Source organism: Pelodiscus sinensis, chromosome 11, assembly GCF_052426305.1.
Source record: "Pelodiscus sinensis isolate ZL-2025 chromosome 11, ASM5242630v1, whole genome shotgun sequence".
In the NCBI taxonomy this organism is placed as follows: Eukaryota; Metazoa; Chordata; order Testudines; family Trionychidae; genus Pelodiscus; species Pelodiscus sinensis.
In genome coordinates, this window is record NC_143062.1 from 16641826 (window position 1) to 16661134 (window position 19309).

Genomic DNA, 19309 nt, shown 5'->3' on the forward strand with positions numbered 1-19309 from the left:
CCCAGGCCAGTGGCTTACACTGACTTTTGAAAATCTGCCCCATAATCACTCTGTGCTTTGGTTTCCCCGCCTGTACAATTATTTGATTGCATTCCAGTAGTACCTAGAGACCCCGACTGAGATTGGTGCTCCCACTGTGCTAAGCACTTGCACGAGCCCCCCATTGCAACCCAACAGGGAATCCCAATGATTAGAAAAAGGCAGATGTGTTACCCAAGGCTGAACTCTTCTGTCCCTTGGCCTCAACTATTGCAGTAACACAGCAGCTTCCTTTCCTCCTAACCTGTGGTTTGTGTGTGATGCCAATTCCAGAACCCTGTCACTTGGAAATTAGCTAACCAGCTCATTTGTGTGAAGTGTAAAGGAAAAAACACAAGGATCATTTCTATTCCAGTCAAAGGTTTGGTGAGGTCAGGGGCCCTGTTGTTCTGGGCACTGTACAAACACTGAGCTTGCACTCTAGTAGCATCTACACCCTCCTTGGTAATGCAGGTGTGAGAGAGAGATCCCCCTCTTCTTCGCTGTAACAAAACGGGAAGGCTTGCCCAGGTTTTAATGCCTTTTGGGGACATTTTTGATACTGCCAATCTGGATTTTCAGAGACAAATGTGAAATGGGATGGGGGTGGGGGATGAATGAGACCTTGTTTGTGTGCCTTATGCAATGGGGAAGGGTGCGGGGGGAGTTGGGCAGAGAAGCTTGGCAAAGAAAACTAGAACGAGAAACTGGTGCACAGAAAACCTGTCTTCTATCCGAGGTGGCAAAAGGGCCATGTGTCACTGTGTTTTCAGGATTTTATTTTATTTGGTAGGGTCTAAAGGTTGATAAAAGTCAGTTTTAAACCCCAAACTGCACTGGAGCTTTCTCCTCCTAAATGCTGCATAAATCCGCTTAACATCCAGCCGCGCACCTAACACCTAAACTCTACTAAACTGTGTAAATAGCTCTCTGTGCTGCCTAAATCGACTAAACCATCAACCAAACAGCCCCCAAGCCAGCTAATTTTGATCCAACGCTTAACCATTATTTGACCTCTCTAAACATGCTAACCTCTGACCTTTGACCTTCCAGATGGTGTGATATGTCTCTCTCTCTCTTATTTGATTTTATCTTTTTATTTTTTTTATTTTAACCGTCTGCAAATCTCTTCTCTAAACTCTTTAAAGGGAACAGTGATAATGAGCGGCTGGCGATTGCTAGGCAGAGAATTCCGTATCGGCTCGGTCGAGTAGTAGATGAGTGGCTACTCGACAAAGGTAATTAACGATAATTAATTGCGGTTAATTAATAAAAAAGATTTAAAGGTGCAGAGCTCTCCCACTGCTGTCCCAACATTCTCCCTCACCTCCTCTTTAGAAAGCATCTTGTCTGGAGAGCTCATTTAAACATTTGTGGTGGGATTTGAATGGCAAAAGGTGGATGCATGATTTCAATGGTCGCCGAGAACTTTATATGGCTCGGTTGGTTCTGACAGATGCAGCCCATCCGTCCCCCAGCTCTAGATGTCCTAGGTTTGGGTTACAGACTTATGTAACAGTATTAGTGTCCTATAAATGAAGGGAGACTGGGGTTAGCCTCTGGGACTCTGAGCTCCTACAGAGGTTATCAGGGTTAGCACCTGGGACTTGTGGCCCTTGGAGGAAGTCGGTGGAATTAGCCTGTGGGACTCATTGCTACTAATTATTTTAAGCAACCCTAACTCTTTAGGATTCCAGGCACTTGTGAGTTGCAGAAGACTAAATACTGCAGATCAGCAAACAGATGGAGCCAGTGACTCAGAGAGACAAGGGGGGGGGGGGCAGTACAAGTGACAGAGAGGGTTTGCTATTTCTCCCACAGAATGGTGAAGGCACGATACAGGGAGGTTCTCCCACCTCCACTGCAGAGGTCAGAATGACAGATTTGATTGTGAGTTATTTTTCACTGGCTCCCAGGGAACCTGACTGAGAGCAGTGCCAGGCACTGCAGGACACATGATTCCCCTCACAGAGAGTTTATAGTCAAAAAAGGCCAAGAGGAATGAGAGGCACAGAGACCTCAGCCACAGAGCCCAGAATAGAACCCAGAAGTCCTAAGTTCTACTCCTGGGCCCTACCCCTAAACCATGCCACCAGTCTTGCCAAGTTGAGACAGTGAAGGGCATTTAACTGTTGACTATAATGGAGCCAACACTTCACCCTGTAATTCAAATCCTAGAATTCCAGGTTCTTTTCACCAGCTTTGTAACTGACTCGACTTTTCATAGCATGGGGCCCTGTTCTACCTCTGGGCTGAGCTCTGTACCTTTAATGCTTAAACTCAGTTGGGGAAAAAGCAAAACAAAAAAGTAATTTTAAATCTTCTTTTAACCAGCTAATAATATGATTTTAACACAAACCAAACGCTAAACCAGTCTTGTAATGTATTTTAAACCTATAAATTCAAAATGTCTTTTAATAACCAATTCTTAGCACGTTTTTCTAACTGGGATAAGCATCTAAATGTATCTTTTAATGTCTGTAACTTGATTGTTTAAACAACCAACAACCAAAACAAATCAGTTAAAGGGACTTTAACAAGTTTAATTTATTTAAAACAAAAACCAAGAGATTTATATATCTATATGTACCTGGATGAACCAAAAAAAATAGCAAAACAAGATTTAACCCTTTGAGTAGTATGGGCTTTTTATGTGTTGATTTTCCACTTCGGATGCTAAATTTTTTCATCTGGATTATATTTGGAATTTTAAACTGATTTTAAACTTTCTCTTACCTTATCCACACACACGCACACGCACACGCTCACAATCACAATCAATGAGATGAACATCCCACCACAAGAGATCTGGGAGTCTAGGACTTGTTAAGTTTTTAAGAACTTTTTCAATTTTAAACTCTGATCCTCAGCAGATGTAAATGGAGCTATGGCAGTTTACACCAGCTGAGATACCCGTCCAAGTAGAATGGAAACTTCTGCCAAGTAGAGCTGTTTTGTGGGCGACATTCACCTTGGTGCAGAAATCCAGCACAAGACATCTGCTCCACTCAGTTGGATTTAAGTGATTCATTAGCAAGGGTGAATTTCACCCTTTAGGACTAAACCACACTGTATTAATTTAAAAGTGTTTGGGATGGGTTGTTTTTAAAAAGAAATAAGCAAGAGGAGGTTCATCAGATCTGTGCTTAAATGGATACTGTCATCTAAAGAAAGATTACATTTTCCATTTTTGTAGAGCATTCTTAAATCTTGCGGGGATGGGGGAGGAGATATGTTTATTATATCTGATTTCATCATTGATGTCCTATGGTTAACTTTATTTTGTACTTGGCACTTCAATCTAGGAAAAGAGACTGGTCAGTTTCAAGCCTGGATTTCTAGTTAGTTTCACTATTGTTTTTATTCATTTTCACCTTCAGGGCTAGCCCCAGGCTGCAACATTTGCATGAAGAAAGAGCAACAGGGTCAGCTCACTAGGTTGTCTTTTATTATCTTGGGCTCAATTTTCCTCTCACTTACTACCAGTGACTTCATTTGCAATCATCAGAAATCCTATGTCCAGCTCTGGTGCTCTCCATAGACAAAAGATGTTGGAAAAAGCAAAGAGGGTACAGAGAAAAGCAGCAAAAGTTACATGTGGCCTGAGGAAAAAAATGCTGGATAGTGAGAGATGTTACGACTGTTTAGCTTATCCAAAAGAAGAGGAAGAGGTGACTTAGTTATGGTTCACTGGGAACAAATCCTGGGTACTAAAGAGCTCTTGGAAAGAGGCAGAACCAGTGACTGGAAATTAAAGCCAGACACATTCCATTGAGAAACAAGCAGCACATTTTTCCCAGAGAAGGATATTAAGCATTGGAACAAACCCACCAGGGCAGAGGTAGAGTCTCCATCTCCACACTAAGCTGGTTGCCTCTCTGGAAGATACTTTAGTCAAACACAAGTGATTGGAAACTTTGCAGGGTTAACTCAACAACATTCTCTGGCCTGTGTTAGACAAGACAGCAGAGATGATCTAATGGTCCCTTCTGGCCTAGAAATCCATAAATCTATGAATTATTTGTACTGCTGTGGCTCCTAAGAGCCCCCAGTCATGGACCAGGATGTCACATTGTACAAGGCAGTGTACAAACATATAACCAAGAGACTGTCCCTGTCTCAGACAGCTCCCAATCTAAGCCCAGTATACTCACTTCTTTTCAAAATCTGGCTGCATGTTGTGGTGCTAAAATACAGTATTGACAGTTTGGAGGGTTCAGAAATAATGATATTGGCTTTGAAACCATCATTGTTTTAAATGAGAAATTTGGGATTTTTGTTTGTTCGCCTTCTGTGTTTTGAGCCTGTAGAACTCACACTTTGCAGCTCTTTTAGATTTTTTTTTTCATGCAGCCAAGCAATCCATCCTACTGGATTAGGACTCAGGATGTCTGGGTTCTATTCCTAGCTCTGCTACTGGCCTGCCGTGCTTCAGTTTTCCCTTCTGTAAAGTAGGGATAAGACTCTCTGTTGTAAAATGCTTTGAGATCTGTGGAGGAAAACTAAGTAATAAAGAAATAAAATAAGAAGAGATCAAACTATTTTTTTAAGAATATGAAATTCTCAACTAATCCCATGATTCCTGGAGCTGGGGCTTTCAGGAGAAACGCCAGATATCATGGTAATATCTCAAGAGGTGTCACTGCTGAGATCTAATCCTGTTTTAAACTAGTGTAAGTGAAAGACTAATTGAGCCCAATGTTTTCAGTGGAATCCTTCAAAAATAATAATTATCCCAGAAATACTCCAGCAAGGGCTTTTTTTTAAGTTACAGTTTATTTTTAACACCAGTGCTGAGCATTGCAAAGATGCCCAAGGGTGTCAAGGCATCCCCTCTAAATGAATGAGAATTGAATGGCTCAATCCCCTCTGCTGAAAACAGCACAGCTGAAAGCTATGTCAGGAGGGACTCTGAACCACAGTCTCTTTAGCCCTTTGATGACTAAGTGTAATTGATTTTGCCCTTGGGGGCAGCACATGTGCTGGGGACAGGGTGAATTTGAAACGACCATCTTACAAACACAAGGGCCCCTAGGTTCAAAAGCTGTCGCAGGAGTTGGAGTGCCTCCTTGTAGACGGTCCCCACTGCAGGACGCATCATGGGCTCTTTAAGCACTGAACATACTTGACATGGAAGCAGGCGATAGCTTCCCAGCCATCCCAAGGCTGGGATTCCAAGTGACTGGCACCCACAAATCAAAGCAGGATTCTTCCAAAGCTCAGATCCCCTTTACACCCTAAAATAGAGGAGTCCAGTTTCTCCCGGCTCCTTAGTGGGCTTTGAGGTTTCTTGGAGAGGCCCCTGGAGTCAGGCTCCCAACATTTGAGACCCTGGCTGGCACTCAGTGGCTAGTGAGGAGTAGCCATGAAGGAGGTAGTCATCTGCCATGCTTTCACACTGTCCTGCCTACTGGTAAGACTCAGCACCAGTGCTCAAAGGGTTAAAGCTCTAATGGGCTGTGCTGGGGAAGCGGCCAGGTCAGGCAGGTGGGACTGGCAGACTCCTGGGTTTGCTTCAAGTGACAGCGGGCATGAGGGAAGGAGCTTGCTCTAGATTTGGCACACTGGCCACATGCCCCCTCAGGACAACAAGAGCAACGGCACTGTGGAAAATCTCATCTGGATCTGGGCTGATCACCTGCCCCCTGGAGCTGCTCAGAAGATGGTTATGAAATGCCATTTCGTCAGCCTACTAGTCCGGTGCCATTGTAAGCAACTTGGAGGGTATTTCATCTGGAGGAAAGTTGGGAAACTGGGCTTTTCGGTCTGCCAAGGGATAGAAAAATAGTCAAAATCTCACTTGTTTTGCGGGATGGAATATCCTGCTCTTTTGAAATACTGTGCCCTCAGTTGTGCCACGTCCAGCAGGGTTAAACTAACACACGGATTCCCCCCCAAAATCACTGAGCTCACAAGCATTCTGTGCCTTCCCAGCCTGCTGCTTAGCTCCTTATCTGCCAGCTATCAGATGAGGCATGAAGCCCAGAGCAGCTAGACCTCCCATTAAGGACACGTCCTCTTGGGCTCCAGCTGTGGCCCAGTGGAGAGTGCAGACCTTGTTCTGGGGACACCTGGGTTCTCTTCTTGATTCTGCTGCAGGGCACCTTTGGGCAAGTCTGCCTTTCTGTGCCTCAGTTTCCTCATCTGTAAATGTAAAACACTTGAAAATTCTGAAGTGGAGCTTGGCATTTGTATGAGCATACACACAGCCCTTGAGTGGGCCCCCACTCGGCCACATCAAAGCAGTGACCCGCCTCCTTCTAACAGCCGACTTTCAGTCCCTTGAGGAGCACTGCAGTGGGTTCTTGAGTGACACTTACCTGCACATTACCTAGCTGCTTATGTACAGGCATCGCCCTTTCGGGGCACTCTCATAACGGGTTCTAAGCTGCTGACCCCTTGGGAAGAGCCAAGCCTGTTAAAACAGTTGAACAGCCTTCATTTGGAGAGGGGATGTGCCTCCTTCCCTCCCAGCTACTCACGCTGTTAAAAATAGTATGCTTCCATTTATACAGTTGCGGTCATGGGCAGCACCAACTAGGGATGTAAGTGACTAGTTGAGGAGCCTAGGCCAGTGTTTCTCAACCTTTTTTTATATAGTGCCCCTTTTTCAAAGAAAAAGTATAAGTACCCCCAGTACCTACAGTTTTCAGATACACAACTTTTTTTTCTACCTTTGCAACACATTTGTTTAAACATCTTAATCATAGCCGAGTGGGGGATGAAATTTTTGGGTGTAAAAAGTACAAAAATAATAAAATGCTGTAAGACTTAAAACAAAAGATCAGTTTTCTCCGAATTTGAGTTGTGTTGACGTACCCCTCGGACATCTCTTGAGTACTAAGGGTACTCGTACTACTGGTTGAGAAACACTGGCCTAGGCTTATCGGGTAGTTGAGTCAACTGCTCGACTACTCACTTTCCCTCCCCCGTGCTGCCTCTGCAAGGTGGCAGGGAAGCAGGAGCCAGTACTGGGGGTGGCTGACTAAAAAGCCAGTTCCCCTAGCACCGTCTCTGTGGTGCCAGGGTGGAGAGGCAAGGGAGGCTGCCACGAAGCAGCCTCTGCCTGCGGTAGACCCAGACCCAGACTCACTGCAAGCAGTGCTGGAGCAGCCTCTGTTTGTGACCAGCCCTGGTCACCACAGACAGGGGCGTCTTCGTGGCAGCAGCCCTGGTCTGCAGGGGCTCCCATCAAGGATCTGGGACCCCCTGCGGTCAGGGGCTGCTGGACTAAGACCTACCCCCAATGCAGCTCTGCAGTTGAATGTAGTAAGAGCTGGGCTGCCTGCACACCCAGCTCCTACTACATTAAACTGCAGAGCTGCTGCAGGGTAGCTCCTGGACCTGGGGCGAGCCAGGACAGAGCACCTCCCCATATCAGCTAATCGTGTAGTTGATACAAATTGTATCTCCTACACAATTAGTCAGTTTCCTGCTTCTTAACATCCTTAGCACCGACCAAAAGTGCCAAACGGACTTGGCACCAAATCTCATCCCCCTTTCGCCCCCCCAAATGTTCCAAACAGTCTAGACTTGAGATCTAGACGAGACCCTTCTCATCCTAGATCAACACAAGCGTTGTCAATGGGAGGCTGCTTCTGTGCAAATTCAGTGCAGAGCATCGAGGTGGGGAGGGGAAGCCGCCAGCTTTGAGTTTCCCCTGCTAGGGTGAAGGGGTGCTGGCAACTTCTCCTGCCATGTGCACAACAACCTCAATGGTGAACTTACCTATTTCCAGCTGTCTGTCTCCACCCACCCCCTTCCATCCATCCGTCCCCACACATCCCCTTCCTTCTTTATGTCCCACCATCCTCCCTTCCATCCATCTTATCCCCACACCCACTACCTCCCATCCCCCCCACCTCTTCCATCTCTCTTTCCATCCACATACTTCCTCTTCCTTCCTTCCATCCCCCCATATCCTCTTCCATCTATCCTTCCCTGAACACATCCAACTGTCCACACACACACATTCCATCCATCTCCACACATTCTCCTTCCTTCTATTCATCCCCACACACCCCTTCCTTCCTTCAACCCCATACACCCCTTCCTAAAAGCCATTCCCACACATATTTGCATCTGTCTCTCCACACACCCTTTCATCCATCCCCCCACACACCTTTCCTTCTTTCTGGCCCCACAAACCCATCCATCCCCATCACACCTGTTTCCTTCCATCCAGACACTCCCTTCCTTTCTTCAGTACCCCAGCACCCCTTCCATCCATACATCCCCGCACACCCCCTTCCTTCCATTCTTCCCCACATGCACCCAGCCAATCTCACACACCCCTTCCTCCTGTTCATCCCACATACCCTCTTCCTTCCATTCACCCCCACAATCCCTTCCTAAAGAACCATTTACACTCCCTTCCATCCCCTCACACACCTTCCTTCCTTCCGTCCCCACACCTCCTGTCCATCTGTCCCCAAACACCCCTTCTATCCACCCATCCCAACATACCCCCTTCCTTGCATCTTCACACACCCTCTTCCTTCCATTCACCCCCACACATCCTTCTACCCATCACCCCCACACTTCCATCCATCCATCCTCACACACCTTATTTCCTTGCTTCTTCACATATCACCTTCCATCCATCCCCCACACGCAGGGTATGTCTACACTACCACTCTAGTTTGAACTAAGGTGGTTAATGTACTCATACGAACTTGCAAATGAAGCCCGGGATTTGAATTTCCCGGGCTTCATTTGCATGTTGCCGGGCGCTGCCATTTTTAAATGTCCGCTAGTGCAGACTCCGTGCCCGCGGCTACACACGGCATGATCTAGATAGTTTGGAATAGGCTTCCTATTCCAAACTATCTAGTTCGTGCCGCGTGTAGCCACGGGCACGGAGTCCGCACTAGCGGACATTTTAAAATGGCGGCGCCCGGCAACATGCAAATGAAGCCCGGGAAATTCAAATCCTGGGCTTCATTTGCAAGTTCGTATGACTACATTACCCACCCTAGTTCGAACTAGGGTGGTAGTGTAGACATACCCATATTTACATACACATCCATACTCACAGACATCCATCCATCCATTTGTCTGCATACACGTCGTCCCTTCCATCCCTACATCCACACTTCCATCCGTTCCTCCCACACCTGTCCATCCACACACACCGTCTTCCATCTGTTTCCACATTCTTCCTTCTTTCGTTCTTTCCTTCTCCACCCTTCCATCCATTCCCATACACACCTTCCCATCCATCCATGCATCACCCCATGCACCCCTCCATCCATCGGTCCCCCTACACATCCTTCCTTCCCTCCGCACGCACACCCTTCCATCTGTTTTCACGTACCTACATTTCTTCCATCCCCGTACATGTACACCTTTCCATCCATCTCCATACGCACCCTCCCACCCTTCCCCATTCATAGCCCCATACACGAAACCATCCCTACTCTCACTCTTACTTCCATCTGTCCTCACATCCATCCCCCACAGATTCATGCATGCCCCATACACACACACTCTCGGTTTATCTATTATTCACCAGGCAATGCATCTGGCTGGACCCATCTCTCCCAACACACACCCCTAGCCAACAGCTTCTCCCACCCTTTCAGCACCAAGCCATTCCCAACCCTGTCCCAGCCTGGTGCCTGCTGCCCTCAAGGTAGACCTGGTCTTTCAACTTGCCACACTAACCAGGGCCCAGCCTGGAAGTGCAAACCCTGGGATGGGCTTTGCTGGAAAGAAAGGCATTGAGGAGAGACCTGCCCTTTCCCCAGCAGTGCTACATGCCCTATGCCTGTCGGTTTATGGGGAGACGTCTTTGTGGGCAGCCTAGTTTCCCCAGGCCACCCCTTTGTGGAGCTAAGAGACTGAATCTGACAGCTCTAACTTCCCAGCTCCTGATTTCTGGGCTGTGCCATGGGTGGCTCTGCTTCTGCAGTCCAAAACCAGCCATGTTGCCCCAGCCCTCACTCAAACCAGGAGCCCAGAAATTGGAGAAAAGCCCCAGCTTATGGGGGCTGATTCCAAGCAGGGATCCGCCGCGGTTCAGCTTCCTGGCTTGCTACTTGAACCTTTGCCACCAGCCTGGAGTGCGAGGGGAGAACACCCACTAGTGAGCTTCTGTCCCTCTTCCTTGGAGGCCTGGCTTTCGGCACTGCTGATCTTTTGGAGATTGGGGGCTGGGCCCAAGGACACTGCTTGTGCGCGATAAGGAGCAAGTATCCTGGACAGATTGTCTGCATCAGCTTCCCTGAGGAATAAAACACAGGAGGAGATGGGGGATAGCAGAGAGACAAGTAGGTCTGCCTCAGAATAATGCTTCCCTGGAGACTTTTCAGCCAGTGGGGTAGCACCAGCTGCTCCATTAGGCTGGCTTGCTCATTCCCCTGAGACACGAACACACACACCCTCCTCCTGCTGGCAAGTAGGCTGGATTTAAACTAAGCCCCAATAAATGTGCATTTGCCTCCACAAGGGTCTTGTGCCTCACAGATAAGCTGACGCTTCCCCTTTTCACAAGCATCATGAGCTTGGTAATCGTGGGCACTCACAAGCATAACAAGTTTGGTGAAGCTCTCTTTGCAAGCGGCAGGAGTTTGTTAACCCACAGCCTCACAACTTTGCCAGGCCTCACACCTCCCACAAGAGCAATGGGGTGGGGAGGCTTGCAGGGAAGGAATCCAAGACAAATTTGATACAGGGCAGTATTGTGGGTGTGTGCACGCGTCCGTGTGTAGGCCCTTAAAAATCCAGGTGGCAAATAAATCACATAACAAATAATCTCTTTAAATAAGCAACAAACCAAAAAAAAAATCCACCTAACGAGAGTGAAAACTAATTAATGTGCTAAAGTCCCCCAAACGCAGGGAAAACAGAGGAGTGGCAGGAGTCCAGGCAGTTTTGTGCTACCGATTTCTTAACCCCAAGCAAAAGAAAATTAAAACAAAAATAATCCTGTTTTCTAAAAAACCCAAGAAGCTGAAACTCAGAGGGTTAAAAACCTGCCGATTTCCAGAGTATTCATCCAAAGCCGAAGCTGTTGTAAAGACAGAGCGTTAACCAGCTGATAACGGTTCAGTAGGAGCCATCTGGAGTCGGTTTTGCTCACAACAGAAGGTCCCTTTAACAGTCTCTTCTCTTTTTTAAAAGGCGCCTTTGAAGGAGGGAGGGAGCGAGGAGAGAGCGTGGCAGCGAGGGGGAGGGAGTTGGCCAGGATTTGCTTTCTAAACTGCTCTGTGCCACCTGGATGGCAGCTGGGACGTGGCTAATGAGAGGGGAGGCAGGGGCAGGTTCGACGGCAGATTGATTCAGTGGCACTGCTTTGGTCCCCACATGTGGCCCCCAGCTTTGAATCAGCTGCTGGTGCTCATCCCCCACTCCCCAACACATCCCAGTGAGCACCTGCCTGTGCCAGGCACTGTGGGCAGCTAGGCCAGGATCCCGCTGTTGATAATGGGGGTCCCTCTGTTCCCTTCAGCCAGTTGTGTACCTCAGCACCCCAAGGGCTCTGCCCCTCCCAAGGAACATTTTGCCAGCCCTTCCCCACACACCTCTGCAAACCCTGCCCCCATAGATGCCCCCTTCCCCAGCCATTCTCCACATAAACCTCCCCTGTACTTCCCCCAGATATACGATTCCCCATCCCCTCCTCCCACAGATACATAACCTTCCCCACAGACAACTCCCCAGCCATGGGCAGCAGTTATAAGAGATGGAAGGCTATGCCTTCCCCCACTGCCAGCCCAGCCCCACCCATACTCCGCCCCTAGCCTCCACCCCATTCAGTGGGCCTCCCCCAGTTTTCTGGGGTTAACTGGGCTTCAGTGAGGCTGGGGCCGTGCTGCCAGCGCTTCGTGGCTGGGATCAGGTGCTGCCTGCATTCTGGGGCCAGAGGAACCACCTGCCATGTGCCCTCTCTAGCCAGGGGCGTGCACACCATCAAGGACCAGAGGCCCTCCTTCCCTGTGCTCCAGGGAAGGCTGTGAGCTGTGAGCTGCCTGCCCTCCCTCATTGTGCTCCTGCCAGGGCCAGGGAAGGCTGAGGCTGGGGCCTGAGCTGCCTGCACTGCCTCCCCTCTGCCACTCCCGCGGAGGCTGAGGAAGGCTGGGGCTGAATGCTGCCCACTGGGCATGGGGTGGCATCCCCTGTAGTGGGCAGGGGGAGTGTTTGACTCCCACGTGCCCCTGGGCAGAAAGGGTGGAGCTGGGAGCTTGTTACCCCAGCCTTAGGTTCACCCATGCCCCCATAGACACACACCCTCCCCAGCCCTTCCCCACACAGCCCTCCCCAACCCCTCCCTCCATAGACACACACCCTCCCCAGCCCTTCCCCACACAGCCCTCCCCAACCCCTCCCTCCATAGACACACACCCTCCCCAGCCCTTCCCCACACAGCCCTCCCCAACCCCTCCCTCCATAGACACACACCCTCCCCAGCCCTTCCCCACACAGCCCTCCCCAACCCCTCCCTCCATAGACACACACCCTCCCCAGCCCTTCCCCACACAGCCCTCCCCAACCCCTCCCTCCATAGACACACACCCTCCCCAGCCCTTCCCCACACAGCCCTCCCCAACCCCTCCCTCCATAGACACACACCCTCCCCAGCCCTTCCCCACACAGCCCTCCCCAACCCCTCCCTCCATAGACACACACCCTCCCCAGCCCTTCCCCACACAGCCCTCCCCAACCCCTCCCTCCATAGACACACACCCTCCCCAGCCCTTCCCCACACAGCCCTCCCCAACCCCTCCCTCCATAGACACACACCCTCCCCAGCCCTTCCCACACAGCCCTCCCCAACCCCTCCCTCCATAGACACACACCCTCCCCAGCCCTTCCCACACAGCCCTCCCCAACCCCTCCCTCCATAGACACACACCCTCCCCAGCCCTTCCCCACACAGCCCTCCCCAACCCCTCCCTCCATAGACACACACCCTCCCCAGCCCTTCCCCACACAGCCCTCCCCAACCCCTCCCTCCATAGACACACACCCTCCCCAGCCCTTCCCCACACAGCCCTCCCCAACCCCTCCCTCCATAGACACACACCCTCCCCAGCCCTTCCCCACACAGCCCTCCCCAACCCCTCCCTCCATAGACACACACCCTCCCCAGCCCTTCCCACACAGCCCTCCCCAACCCCTCCCTCCATAGACACACACCCTCCCCAGCCCTTCCCCACACAGCCCTCCCCAACCCCTCCCTCCATAGACACACACCCTCCCCAGCCCTTCCCACACAGCCCTCCCCAACCCCTCCCTCCATAGACACACACCCTCCCCAGCCCTTCCCCACACAGCCCTCCCCAACCCCTCCCTCCATAGACACACACCCTCCCCAGCCCTTCCCCACACAGCCCTCCCCAACCCCTCCCTCCATAGACACACACCCTCCCCAGCCCTTCCCCACACAGCCCTCCCCAACCCCTCCCTCCATAGACACACGCCCTTCCCCACACAGCCCTCCCCAACTCCTCCCTCCATAGACACACACCCTCCCCAGCTCCTCCCCACACAGACCTCCCCCGCAGACACATACCCCTCTCTGGCCCTCTACTCCTCATATGTCCACCCTCCTCTCAGTCTGGCTCCTTCCCCCTCAGCTGCACTGCAGCCTTCTGCTAGACATGGGAGAGGGGCTGCACAGCTCAGAAGATGTGCACCCCTGGGCCAACCAGCTTATACCCCCATCTGCCCCAAAACGGCTCCTTCACCCTGCACATTCCTTCCTCGTTGGCTGGCCAGACTAGAGCCAGCACCCCTACAGGGGGGAAGCCTTGAGTCTTGTTCTCTACCCCCATGAGTCACTCATTACCCCTCTGCACCACCCACACTGCGGCTGGATTAGAGCTGGTGCCCCCTGGAGGGGAAGGGCCCTGAGTCGCATTATCAGTCAGAGGGGACCTAACAGTTCCAAGGCCTGTGTTATGCCCAGTACCTCTCTGTGCTGCACATCTCTCTCTCCTCCTCGGCTCACTCTGTTTCTGTTCCATGCAGGGTCTGTGAATGCCAAATGGGTCCCAAGGGGGGCAGAATGGAGGGAAGGTAGCTAGACAGGGGAGTGAGTGTGGGGATGGATGGGTGGAGCCAGGGTAGGGATGGAGGAGATGGAAGGATGCAGGGCTGGGGGGATAGATGGAGCAGTGTTCAGGGATGTTGGACATGTAAAGGTGTGAGGGATGTGGGCACAGATGGAGGGACAGGGGATGTAGGGGGACTGGTCTGGCGGTGGAAGGTTGGGTTGGAAGGGTGGGGGATGGAGGGAGTGGTTTGGGGGCAGAGAAAGGGAAGAGAAGGTTGGGGGTGGACAGAGAGAGTGAGAGGCGGGGAGGAGGAGTAGGGGCTGGAGGGGCTGACTTGTGGTGTTCAAGAAGCTCTGGGAGTGTTGAGGAGGAAGCTGAGCAGGGGCAGGTATAGGCAGGGCTGGGCTTGGGGGAAGGGGTAGATTGGGGATGGGGTGAGGGCAAAGCTGGGACAAGAGGAGGTGGAAGGGCTTTAGGGAAGGGGTGGAGTGGGGTGAGGATGGGGCCTTGAGCAGAGCAGGGGGTGAGGCCCGAGCATTCCTCAGCTGGAGCAGAAGCTGTTGCCTATGAGTGGAGGGACAGATGAGAGGGGAGGGAGCTGGAGGGGATAGAAGAAGGGGGTGTGGCTGGGAGAGGTTGGGGGAAGGGGGTTGAGGGCTAGAGATGGAAGGAGATGGGTGGTTGGAGGGCTGTGACAGACCAAAGCCATGTGTGGTGTATTAGGAGCCAGTGCAGAGTCCCAAGTGGCTGGCAGGGAGTGAAGTGAAAGGAGAAAGTGAGAACGAAGGGGGGGGGCGGGTGTTGCTGTGGACCCCAGTCAGGGCAGTGGCTGGGGGACTGACACAGGGTCCCTTGGCTGGCTGAGCTCTGCCTCTCCTGAGCTGCAATTCACTCAGGATTTTTCTTTCTCTGTTTATTCTTCCCTCCCCTCTACTCCCACCCTGCGACTCCATCCCCCCTTGGAACTCATCCATCCCCTTTCTCCCTTCCCCACACCCCATCTTGGCAGGTCGACAGCTGACAATATTTAACAGCCAGGCTGCCATCAAGATTGGGGGCCGAGATCAAGGCCGCCCCTTCCAGGGCCAGATCTCGGGGCTCTACTACAACGGGCTCAAAGTTCTGTCCCTGGCGGCCGAGAGTGACCCCAACGTGTGGGTGGAGGGGAACCTGCGGTTGGTGGGCGAGGTGCCCTCCGTCATGACCACCGAGACCACGGCCACTACCCTGCTGGCTGACATGTCCACCACCATCATGGAAACCACCACCACCATGGCTACCACCACCACGCGGCGCGGCCGCTCTCCCACTATGCGTGACAGCATAACCCAGGTGAGTGGTGGGAGGGGAGATGGGAAGGTGAAGGGGTCCTGGTAACCAGGGCAGAGGAGATGGGAAGGTGAGGGGGGGGTCTGCCGCCTGGGGGCAGGGTGATGGGAAGGTGAGGGGAAGTCTGGTGCCTGGGGACAGGGTGATAGGAGGGGGGGGGGGGTTGATGCCTGAGGACGGGAGATGGGAAGGTGAGGGGAGGTCTGGTACTCGTGGGCAGGGAGATGGGGAGGGAAGGGGGGGGTCTGGTGCCTGGGGACAGGGTGATAGGAAGGTGGGGGGGATTGATGCCTGAGGAGGGGAGATGGGAAGGTGAGGGGAGGTCTGGTACTCGTGGGCAGGGAGGAGGGGAGGGGGGGGGTCTGGTGCCTGGGGACAGGGTGATGGGAAGGTGAGGGGGGGTCTGGTGCCTGGGGGCAGGGTGATGGGAAGGTGAGGGGGGGTCTGGTGCCTGGGGGAGGGGAAATAGGAGGGTGAGGGGGGTCTGGTGCCTGGGGGCAGGGTGATAGGAAGGGGGGGGTTGATGCCTGGCGAGGGGAGATGGGAAGGTGAGGGGAGGTCTGGTACTCAGGCATGGGGAAGGTGGGGGGTCTGGAAAGATAAGGAGTCTGGTACCTGAGGGAGGAGAGATGGGAAGGTGTATGGGGGTCTGGTAACTAGGGCAGCTGAGTGGGGATTTAGGGAGGTAGGCAAGATACAGGGAGGGATGGGTACGGCTAGCTCTTCTGTCCTGGCTAAGTCCTGTATCTCCATCCCTTGGGCTCCCTGATAGCTGGCACCTCCCTGGTAAGGCCAGGGACATGCAAGATGCTGGGTTTTGGGGAGGGGCTGCCTAGAGCCTTTGCAGCCTGGCTCTCCTATCGCAAGTAGGCCCTGTAGCCTGTATCCCTTGAGCTGGTATCTCCCAGGAAAGGCAGGGGGACAAGTGAGATGCCAGGGGAAGCCTGTGGGGTCCAGTCTCCTGTCCTCAAACAGTTGCAGGGCTCCCTGCATTCCTGTCCCCCTACCTGGCCTCTAAGTGCCCCCATGAATCTACAGACTCGGGGCTATGCTCTGGGCTTTGGAACAATCTCTTGGGGTATGTCTACACTACCCCGCTAGTTCGAACTAGGAGGGTAATGTAGGCATACTGCACTTGCAAATGAAGCCCGGGATTTGAATTTCCCGGGCTTCATTTGCATAAGCGGGGCGCCGCCATTTTTAAATCCCCGCTCGTTCGAACCCCGTGCAGCGCGGCTACACGGGGCACGAACTAGGTAGTTCGAACTATGCTCCCTAGTTCGAACTACCGTTACTCCTCGTGGAATGAGGAGTAATGGTAGTTCAAACTAGGAAGCCTAGTTCGAACTGCCTAGTTCGTGCCCCGTGTAGCCGCGCTGCACGGGGTTCGAATGAGCGGGGTTTTAAAAATGGCGGCTCCCCGCTTATGCAAATGAAGCCCGGGAAATTCAAATCCCGGGCTTCATTTGCAAGTGCGGTATGCCTACATTACCCCGCTAGTTCGAACTAGCGGGGTAGTGTAGACATACCCTTGGAGACTCACTTCCTCCAGGACAGGCCACACAGCCTCCCCTCTCATGCGGAGACTCTCCCTCTGGGGTCCAGCCCTCCTGTTTCCCCTCAGCTCTGCCCAACGAGTCCAGCTGAGACGGGCTCCTGGCAGAGCCTCGTCCACCCTCAGGGACTGATGCCCCTCAGCCGGCATTTCTGGTGACCCTCGAGCAGCATCTCCAGGGCAGATGGTTTATTAGGGATGGTGTTTCCTGTAAGCCGAGCACTTGGGTGGTCATCCAGCAGAGAGTCAAATGCCGCCCAGCTGATTAGCAGAGCGCCCAGTGCTCACAGCCAGCTACGTGTGTTCCTATTGGTTGTGCACATCCTCACATGCCTGGGTGCACATAACGAAATTTATTCCATGCATGGATGGAAAAAAAATAGAGGGAACATTGGATGGAGTGGTAGTCGTGGCTTAGCACGGAGAGCTGAAGGTTAAAGCACAGTCCGTTCTGCTCAGCCCAGAGCCTGGCCAAGCTGTAGTGAGCCCCAGGGTCAGGTTTTGACTATCTGCCTGCCTCTGTCTGCTCCCAGGTGGGAGCTGCCAGTTTCCTCCACTAGCCACACTTCTCCCACAGCTCCTCCTCCTGATCTTTATTCTCCAGTTGGGATATGGGCTCAGCTTCCCTGCAGAGAAGTGGGGAAATCCATCCCCCTCCAGGTCCTTGGCTGCTGTAGGTGTTAAGGGCCTGGTGATCATTCATCTTGGATTTGCTATTGATTTGGGGTTGGTTCCTGGCCAGTCTCTCTTTAATGACTCATTCAGAATCAGAAAGGAGGGTGACATTCAGACCTGTGACTCTGAGCCTGCTTTGAGAGCAAGTAGTGTGCTCTTCCCCATTGGGTAGCCATACAAAATATTGAGGAAACTGAGGCATGCATAGGCTTCATAAAACTGTTAGAGAAAATTCCTACTTTGTCACTCTCCGTCATGAGCTAGGTCTCACCCATCCTTTACCTCTCCTGGAGGAGGGGGATTTTGCAGCTCTCCCACGTTCATGGGAGCACCCCTGCAGATGAACCAGTTTCCTCCTCAGATGCTTCCATGGGAATCTGGGGACAAAGATTCACAACACCCACACAGCATTCGGAAACCAAAATGGAGTGCAGCTAACAGGAAGCTCCATGTGTCTGAGTCAAAGGATGTTTTCTGTCTAGCTTGAACATGTCTACACAGGAATGCTAAACCAGATTGAGGGAGTGGATGAACTGAAAGTGGACTAGCTAGTCCTGATTAATTTTTTGTGGGGACACTGGTTCCAGTTTAAGAGAATCCACACATACAAATCACTACCAGCCCCTGCACCCCCAGAGGACAAACTAGGCAGGGGTGGCTTCTCCAGATGCACACTCTGTAGCATGATTTGGTCCCCCTTTGTTCTCCCAGGTCTGTTCTAGTCACACCAGACAAGTGGAAGACTCGAACCAGAACCCTCAATGGAAATAGCCCTGGCATGTTGTCCCTTAGCAAGCTGGGAGCATTTGGGGAGATGTGGCTCACTGGAACTGTTCTCTTCCCATTCCCAATTGCTGGCCAACCCACTAGTGCAGGGGTGGGGAACCTTTTTGGGGTCAGGGGCCACTGACCCACAGAAAAATCCATCAGAGGCCACACACAGGTGAGAAGCAAAAAAAAAAACCAAAAAACCCACAAATCCTCATTGATGTGGCCCCGAATGAGGAAAAAGATACTCCCCGCATTCCCCTCGCACGCCAGAGTCTACTGGCCCCCAGACTAGTAGATTTTGTGTGCTCCAGCCCTGTGGGCAAGTGCGGGGGAGGGGAGGGGAGGGGAGGGGAGGAGCTGGAGCACCAGCACGGGAAGGAAGGAATGCTGGGGTGGGAACCCTGAGCCTTGGGGGCTGGATTCAGGCAAGCCAGGGACTGCATCTGGCCTTATGTTCTCCACCTCTGCACTAGTGACACAAACCAATCTGTCCTGTCACGCTGGGCAGGAAACAGCTTCCATCTTTTAGCGATCATGTACATTTGTCCCCAGACAAAACGTCAAAATGTGGATAGTTTGCACAGATGAGGGGAACCTTCCAGTTGAGGAAATGGAAATGGCCCATCAGAGGAAGGAGGGTCTGGGAGAAGCCTTGCAGGTGGTGTGTGGTTCTCCTATTTGAAGACGGAACTTATCTTTCTGATTCTCTGCCAGAAATGTCTGTAATAGCAGAGTCTGGACTTGGTGACCTGGGGTCCCTCGCAGCCCTGTGACCCTGTGGTTTTGATCTGTTTTCCTTCTCCTTTTTAGCTTGTGGTCTGAATTAAGTTAATTTTGAAAGGGAAATTCGTTTGAGCCAACCCTCCTAATCTTTTCATTTCAAAAGTGTCAACAATTTTGAAGCGTGTTTCTGAAATTTTCTCAAGTTGGGGAATTTGCCAGAGCCTCCCATGCCTCAGGG

General features: G+C 52.0%; 1 protein-coding gene across 21 annotated transcripts in view; it reads left to right on the forward strand.

Annotated features, from left to right (window-relative positions):
• Positions 1–19309, forward strand: part of NRXN2 (neurexin 2) — a 332982-nt gene that overhangs the window by 289822 nt on the left and 23851 nt on the right. For 16 of the 21 annotated variants that reach the window (XM_075939211.2, XM_089781138.1, XM_089781139.1 and 13 more), the window contains 2 exons: positions 1167–1256; positions 15028–15350. In XM_075939211.2, coding sequence (XP_075795326.1) covers positions 1167–1256; positions 15028–15350 — 413 coding nt within the window. The remainder of the gene's footprint in view (positions 1–1166; positions 1257–15027; positions 15351–19309) is intronic. The other 5 variants (XM_089781141.1, XM_075939215.2, XM_089781142.1 and 2 more) reach the window with 1 other exon arrangement.